The following is an 8845-nucleotide window of genomic DNA, read 5'->3' as shown; positions in this document are numbered from 1 at the left end:
TAGCAAACACTTAGAAGCAAGTAAAGTATGTGGAAGCACTTGGACGCACTTAGAAGCACATGGAAGCACTTAGAGGCACATGGAATCACTAGCAAGCACTTAGAAGCACTTGGAAGCACTTAGAACCACTAGCAAACACTTGGAACCACTAGCAAGCACTTAGAAGCACTTAGAAGCACATGGAAGCACTAGCAGCACTAGAAGCACTAGCAGCACTAGAAGCACTTGCAAGCACTTAGAAGCACTAGCAAGCACTTAGCAAGCATTTAGAAGGCCTAGCAAGCACTTGGAAGCACTTACAAGCACTTGGAAGTAGTTAGAAGCTCCTGTTATCAGTTCTGAAGCTCTGTTAAGCCATTACGAACTTAAGCACTTAGAATGGGCATGCCATTCCCTTAATGAATGCTCAGTTGCATTTTCAAGCCCGCCTCTATTTCAAATTTAAGCCTCTTTCTCCTCCCAAAGGGGTGGCTAAAAGGAGTGTCCAAGACACTCCTTTTTGGTACCACCTATACATGCTTTCACCCGAAGCTATAAAACAATGCTAATGGGCCCACTAATGCTAATCCAAATCAAGAGAGCAAGGAGAGTGAAAACAACTCGTGACAATGAGGCAAAAAAAAAAATCCTGGTTTTATAACCTCGAACGAGGTTTGGTGGCATCATGCACTTTAGAGTTTGCAAGATGTATGCTCCAGATTTTAGGATTAGTAAGACAAATAGCCAACATACGCACTTAATTTTAGGGTTGGTGAAGGATCGACGGCTATGATTTGAATTCAGTTCCTCGTTCAAGGTACATGGACGGCTTAGATTTAAGTCATTACCACGATATCGAGGTATGTTTGACGGTCGAGATTCATTTAATACCTCGATTGAGATATGTAAACGGCTAGGATTGCATCTTCAAATGTGCGCAAATGGACAGGTCGGATTTTGTAGATGTACCTCATTATTCGAGGTTTTTAAACGGTCTTGATTTCTTCTCTATACCTCGAAGAGGTATGTGGACGAATGTGATTGCATCTCTATACCTCAAACGAGGTATTTCAATGGTCGAGATTATATTTCAGTATCTTGTTCGAGATATCTGGACGGTGGAGATGGGTTGATTAAATATGCTGAATGTACATTTGAGCGGGATGTCTAGGGAGATCCACCATGGCATTGATGTGGATCCGAGTGGCATGAATATCTCGATCGAGATAGTGTGGTGGTGATGACCTGTATTGGTGACTTGACACCCAACTTCCAAGCCTGCTAGCATGGAATTAGTTGGTATCTCGTTTAAGATATGTCGCTTTAGGCTTGGGAGACACATGTCGTGTTTTAATTGATGGCGATATCACGATCGAGGTACTCCGCCTGAGATGCGTCGATGTCCCAATTTTAGAGAGAGTGAACGAAAGTGAGTACCCTCATCTTGCAACCACCCAACTATCAGGGCGGTACTTGCCTTGGCTGCTCACAAAAAGTGGCCAATCTTTCACATGGATGTCAAATCAGCATTTCTAAATGGCCATCTCAAGGAGGAGGTATATGTAGCTCAACCACCAGGTTTTGAAATGCCCAGATCAAAAAACAAAGTTTACAGGCTGAAGAAGGCATTGTACGGGCTGAAACAGGCCCCAAGGGCATGGTATCACATGATAGACCAATTTTTCAAAAAGATTGGGTTTATAAGAAGTGCTTTTGATGCTAACTTGTATGTTCTTAAAAGTCATGGCAAGATTGTTTTGGTTGTCTTATATGTAGATGACTTAAACATTTCAGGTGTGACAATGAAGAGATGATCCAGAAGACAATGGATATGCTGAGCCATGAGTTTGAGATGATAGACTTGGGTCTTATGCATTTATGTTTGGGGATTGAGGTCTGGCAAGAGTCAAGTAAAATATTCATTTCACAGCAAAAGTAGGCTTGGGAGATTCTCAAAGCATCTGGGATGACAAACTGCAAGCCTGTGTCTATGCTAATGGAAGTGAACATGAAGCTTTTTGCAAAGGATTCTTCATCACTTGTTGACATCAGGAAGTACATGAAGTTGGTGGGGAGTTCGATCTTTCTCATTAACACTAGACCTGATATAAGCTTTTGCTAGAATAACCATTTGAGAGTATCATGACTCTCATCTAGCACTACAGCTATCCCTAGGTGTACCATAGTTTCATATTTGACTGTGCAATGGCTAGTCTCCCTCACCTTGGGCATAATTTAAAGCTTTGTTCATTAGTTTTATACGAATTCTTTCTGTTTTTTAATGTTTGAGGATCTGTGCCTCATCAAGATTGATAACAAAAATAAGATTACCCTCACAGTCCTCTATTGTGCATTGATAAAACTTCACCATGGCTAATTGGACCCTTCTAATGTCTATAAATATGTTATTATAAATGTCACACTTGAATGTTGATTTATTTTTCTTTGGCTTCTCTACATTCATTAAACCGTCAATGTGTTTGTATTCACCTATAAATCTTGGAATAGCCAAATCTTGTTGGTGTCATGCCATTGCTATGGTATGTGGTCGGGATACTAAGCTAAACACACAAAGATGACAAGGCTTCATACCTTGGATGAGTAGCTGTGATATGGCTCTGTATCCCTTCCTACTTATTGAAACCTTATCACAAGCCTCCACCACCTCATTAGGCTTAACCAAGTCACGAAAGTCACTGCAAACTTCCCTCACTACCCTCCTTCAAAGAATGCCCTCCTTCCAAGCAGTGCACACTCCGAGAGCTTGAGCATTTCAATTAAGTCACTGTTTTTAATAGTAGAGTTTATTATAGAAATTCTATCTAGAGGATTATCCAAGCAGAAACCTCCCACACTATTCATGTAGCTTTGAGCAAGCTTCATCCATTTCTTCTTGGCACCTCCCTGTGTTGCTAGGCATGTAACCATCCTTAATCTGTCTAGATCTCACTCTTGATCCAAAAAGAGCACTTTTTAGTTGGGTTTTTCTGGAGTGCATGTTCCTCTAAATTCTTGTTAGTTTGTCTTAGCTCTGTAACCTCTTCTTGAGATAATTAAAGTAGTCTTTCTAATTTATTTACATGCTAAGTTTGTGAGATTACAATGTCTTATAGCCCTTTAACAGATTGCTTATATACACCAAGCATAGTTTCAGCCATGTGTGTGTATTGATAATGAAAACTAGCAGCTTGATTATTCAATCTTGAGTAGTATCCAAATAAGCCTTCGCTATCATCTCCAATGAATCGAAAAAGATTATGTAAATTTCTAAATGATGGAGGCTTAACAGTTCATGGGTCAAGAGGGTATAGACCTCCTTGAACCCATAAATCTACATGCCTCTTCCCTTCTGCATGTAGTCTTTGAGCTTCAGCCTCATCATGTAGAGCTTTATGAGATGAATGCCCTATGTGAAAGAGAGAAGTATGATATGGATTCAAATATTTGAAATAATCTTATTTTAAAAAACATGTACTAAAGTAGATAAGACCGCCGCCAAGAATAGATGAATTAATGACACTAGATATACGTGATGGATGGCATATTAAAGACACTCTCCTCTAAATATAGATAAAAGAGATGCATTTAATATAGCTATTTGTCTCTACTACTTTAGTTAAATCACTTTGATTAAAAAATTTAATCCAATCCTTACACGGCTCTTTCTTTTTTCATTTTTGGCCCTAATGACCCACCTGGGTGATAGCATTTGCACTTATGTCACTGGCATGATTGGTGAGATTATGGTTAAGCATTGTCCATGGTGGGTAGATATGAGAAGTGGGAAGTGTTTGGATGAGAAGATTGTGATGTTCGAGAGGCATACTTGTCATGCTAGTTGCTTTCTATATTGATATTCTTGAATTGTCATGTGTCATCTAATCTTTGGTGTGAGTTAAGTCGTTACATGTTCATTTTCTACTTGTTGAGTTGAGCATCTTAAAAACTTGGAATGAGGACGATGGGACAGAGAGCCACTTTTTCCATGTATCTAGCTAAGGTGTGGCCTCCATGATGAGAATCCACTCGTTATGAGTAGCTTTAATTGCTCTTTGGAACTCATTCCATGTTGGATTTCATTCTTGCTTTCTTTCTAAATGACATTTTGGAATTCATGACTCTTGTTATCAATAGCTTTAAATGTTCTTTACATTTTATTTTGTTTGTTGGTGGATGCTAGAACTATATTGGATATAAGCTATACATTATAAGCTATACATTGTAAATAGCTTCAAATGTCATTTTGAACTCCCTCCTTTTTGAGGTGACTTTTTAATAGCTCAATATTAGTAGTGGGAGATATAATGCCTTGACATGACCTAGTATCTTTGATGTGTCAATGATATGGCTTCTATGAATTACTTAAACATAAGCACGTGTACATGCAAAAGGATGGCAAATGGGTTTCTTCGACATGTCATTGACTGTTATTGAAAAAAAGGTTTTAGCGAGCGTTGAATCACAGGCCTGAGACGCGTGTAGACACACAATAGAATCAGAATGTCAAAAACAGATAAATTACATGATACAACTTGCTGTGCTGAATTGACCTACCAAAAGAGCGTGTGGCAAATGCGTGTTTGTTCAAAGAAAAGGATTTTCAAGAATCTAGTAAGAATTGGCCAAAATGGTGAGGTTTACTACATGCATGCATCCAGAAGATTCTGCTTTTGTGTTCGTGTTTTGTGTGTGTGTGTGTGTGTGTGTGGTGGTGGTGGTTGGGGGGGGGGGGGGGGAGGAGGAGGAAAAGATCTGTTATTTAGCATGCAGGAAGGTCTGCTGGTGGACGAGGAAGCATTTGATCATGTTGTTGCCCATTCTTCACAATAAGGGCAGTGGACAGACCCCAACTGGTGTGAATCTCCAAATGGCAATGTATAAACCAAACTCCTGCACCCCAAATCATAAGAGCCCATTAGACTATATACAGTGATGTAAAATTAGGTTAGTTTGTAATACAAGCTTACTTTACATTTTCTAGCCTAGGTGTGAGTCCACCTTGAGTAATTAATTTGTTTACTAACCTTAATTTGAGATTTCTTATCGGAGTAATGAACTGATTCTTCAAACTAAAAATATTTAAGTCAGATTCTTATATTAATACCTGATTGTTTTCTTTGAATTGAATTTCATGTTAAAACTTAGGATTTTTTTTGTAATTTCGAAAGCCGGGCAAGTGACGGTTGACATTGAAAGGGAAGTGCCGGCTGACATTAGAAGGGATTTTTATATTATTACCTGGATTGTTTGCTGTGAATCGGATAGCCACCCAGCCTCCGGCAGGGACACCGATGGTGTTGATGAGAGGAGGGTCCACCAGGTTGAAGCTTGACGAATCGGACGGTTGGAAATTGCCCTGGCCATATCCAACGAGGTAGAAACTATAGCCATGCAGGTGAATAGGGTGGTTCTCCTTGGAGACAAGGCTGGTGCCCTGCAGTACAAGCTGCACGTTTGAATTAAACGCAATCAAATCACCCTTGGTGCCCACCGTGGACTGTAGATTCGAGGGTGGATTGCCTGTATAATCAAAGGAAGTTAATGGGTTATCAGGAAAATCACTCGTAAATGAGTGACTAAGGCTAAAGTAGAAGGCTTGCAGCATTGCTAAGGTTGGCTTTTGGAAGGTGATATTGTTTACGGAGGCCTGAAATTTGGTGTTATTAGGAGCTCCACATGTTTGATTTGCTGGGCAAGCAGCTAGGTTAAGGCCAACAGCATAAAGCAAGCTTTTATCGACAGTTTGAGGGACTGGCATTGCGTTATCAGCGATGGAGAGGCTTCTGAGGCTATTAACGTACTGGACAATAAAGCCAGTATCATTTCTGCCTGGAAGATTAGGCCTTGGTATAGTCGATGAGGGGGAAGAGGGGGCGGAGGAGGAGGCGGAGCATGATAGAACAGCAAGAGATGATACATTGTTAATGGAAACGTTAGCAAACATGTAAGGGCCGATCTCCATGTAGTATTGACTGTTGCATGATGCGTCTATTGTTACCAAAACATCTGCTGTTTGGCCTGGTGTTATTGCAATTGCGCTTGTGTTGAAGGGCTTTGTGTACTCCCCATCCACCGCCACCACGGTCAATGTGTGGTTTGCTATGGCAAAAAAATGCTCTATATTCAAAGCTGCATTGATAATCCGCAAATGATAGGTCTTGCCCGGAAGTGCCTTCAGCACAAAAGTGTCTGCACTCCACAACAATATTTCAAATAATAATCCTAATTAGTAAGCTTTACTTATATACACACACACACATATATATATATGTAAATATCTATATACATATGTATAAGTATATATATATATATATATATAATATACACACGCATATATACATATGTATAAGTATGGATTAATCTTGTTAATCCTTTATTTTTTTAATACCTCGGCTTGAGCAGTTATAGAGGGGCCCTGGATGACCGTTGATGAGGTAAGCATCTGAGATGTTGGGCGGTCCCCCGCTGGCCAAAATCTGCTTTTCTAAAATCTCTGAATCCGCATTCCACCATTCACCTATGCTTACAAGACAAGACAGTAGAATGTAACGCCACCACCCTTCGTGTGACCTACCTCCCTTACCTATCACTTTCTTGTTTTTTTTTTATGCTTTCTATTTTTCAAGGATATTTCACACGTGATTGCTTTACAGTTATACTAGATGTACGTGAGTTTGCTATGAAAATGGGAAAAAAAAAAGAAAAAAGAAAAAAGAAAGAAAGAAAGAGATCATCAATCCGCCCACGGGTAAACTGTAAGTTGGTTGTGAAAAGAAAAAATAAGAGACCATTCATGTGAGCTTTGCATATATGTTGGTGGGGGGCACGGGTGTACGCATATATGTAAGTCTGTTGTGAAAAGGAAAAGTAACGGACCAGCCTTGTGAGCTTTGCATGTATGTTTGCATTTAATATACACATGCATGCGTGTATTTATATTTGAATTTATTACATGGATGAATATTATATGGGGAGTGATTGCGAACCCAACACATGAAATTGATAAGATTTTGGAAATTAACTCTAATTTCGAACTGTTAATAAAGGAAGCAAAACATATGCTACTCTATTGCACCTGAGGACTAGGGCTGCCAACAATACGGAATACTTGTTTAACTCTTGCCCATTTACACCATTATCCTACACCACTACGTTATTGAAGAAGATTGTGTTTTAATGCCAAAAAAGAAGAAGATGTTAGTGATGATGTTGTTTAGAGGCATACCAAGGAGAAGGACGTGCTCCTCGTAAGGAAAGGGGAAAGGGTAAGGAATGCCTGACTGGGGGTAGATGACGATGGCACCATGGACAGTGGCACGAAGCCAGCTGATATGGGCGTGCCAGAAAAGAGTGCCCTTTTGTTGATACAATGTGAACTCATATGTGAAGGAGCGGCCTGGTTGGATGGGGCACTGCGTTATGTAGGAGGGTCCGTCAGACCAGCATGAGAAGTGTTGCCTCACTCCATGCCTTCACACAAACCAATTATTCAAAGGAAAAGTTAGAAAAAAAAACATTAAGTAAAAGTCAAATTACAAGTACAAGCTAAAAATATAATTAAAAACTAGAAAACATTTGTACATGTTATAATAGGGCGGTTAAAAAGCAAGCGTATCTGTTACGCGTCCCTTTACCAGTGGATGGTCACGTTGTATTGCATGGCGTTGGTCACACGCACGATCACGCGGTCACCGTCCTCTGCGTAGATGGTCGGCCCCGGGAACTGGCCATTCACTGTGATGATGTTCCTCTGCTGGCACAGCTTGGTTATGGTGGTGTTTTGCACCTGCGCATAGGAAAAAACCCTCCTTCAGTATCACTAAGAATGTAGCCATTGAAGACAAGTGATTAATTAATCCCACATAACGTCGCATCATTCTCATTAGATATGAGAGCTACTAAATGTACACACTGTCGGCAACATGAAAAACCTTTTGTAGCAATACTGGCTTCAGATATCAACAATGCAGTATTAGTAGATCATTACCTGAAAATCGTAATACCTCGTTGTAACTGCTTGGCATATGAACATGCATTGCTGCAAGACAGCAATGGCGATTATGAGGGAAGCCCACAAAAGGTAAAGCTGGCTAAGGATTGGGTGATTAGGACGCCAACTAGCTGCTGCCATAACTAAACCAGGTGATTAAGGTAAATGCAATCGAACCCGTGGTTTAGCAAACCTCAACTAGTGTCAGCTGAAGAGAAGACGAAGCTCGTCTCTTCAACAACAAAAAGGCAACAATAGCAATGCATGCACTGAGCTGTGTGGTGGTATGTAAGGGAAGTTATGCATATATAAGTGATGGTGAGGGGGGACAAGCCGTGATTGGCAACAGCACCAAGCGCTGGTAGGTGGGCTTTAATCTACCATTGTACTGCTGGGAGCCTGGAACCACTCGGAAAGCTGATTGTCTACCTCATCTTTGGAGTGATTTTATCGCTTTAACTTTCAAATTCTTCTCCGTAGTACATACTACAGTCGCCCAGGAGATAGAGTGTTCCAATCCCATCTAACCGCTTTTACCATGCAATAATAACCTTGGCTCGGTCACTGAGATTGCCAATGTCCTTGATCATTTATTAAATGCAAAAATAACCTTGGCTAATGTCCTTGATCATTTATTAAATGCAATATTCACTTTCCTTTCTCCATAAAAACGTATTAAACAACTATGCTTAGGCCACCGTCATTTATTTATCCCTCCACCATAAAGACTCACCATCTTTTCTTTTTCTTTTTTTTAAAATTAAAACAGTGGAATATATTAAAAAAAGGTGAGGTTACAAGTTCCCATGAGGAAGGTCCATGGGGAGACCCTGAGAACTGTTAAACCCGCTAGATAATGGGATTAACTTACATAAC

The 8845-nt window shown here is 40.1% G+C and overlaps 1 protein-coding gene across 1 annotated transcript; it reads right to left on the bottom strand.

Annotated features, from left to right (window-relative positions):
- Nucleotides 1–4460: 4460 nt before the first annotated feature.
- LOC147617521 (putative laccase-11) lies at nt 4461–8273 on the bottom strand. Its single transcript, XM_086775780.1, has 6 exons — nt 7967–8273; nt 7614–7765; nt 7205–7449; nt 6368–6496; nt 5218–6168; nt 4461–4869 (listed from the first exon to the last, which is right to left on the bottom strand). Exons 1-6 carry the CDS (start codon nt 8108–8110, stop codon nt 4739–4741), a joined length of 1752 nt encoding a protein of 583 aa, XP_086631906.1. The 5' UTR covers nt 8111–8273; the 3' UTR covers nt 4461–4738.
- Between the last annotated feature and the right edge of the window lie 572 nt (nt 8274–8845).

This window comes from Cibotium barometz, chromosome 36, assembly GCF_041138505.1.
Source record: "Cibotium barometz isolate CiBa-2024 chromosome 36, ASM4113850v1, whole genome shotgun sequence".
In the NCBI taxonomy this organism is placed as follows: domain Eukaryota; kingdom Viridiplantae; phylum Streptophyta; class Polypodiopsida; order Cyatheales; family Cibotiaceae; genus Cibotium; species Cibotium barometz.
This window is presented reverse-complemented; position numbering and strand designations above follow the sequence as displayed.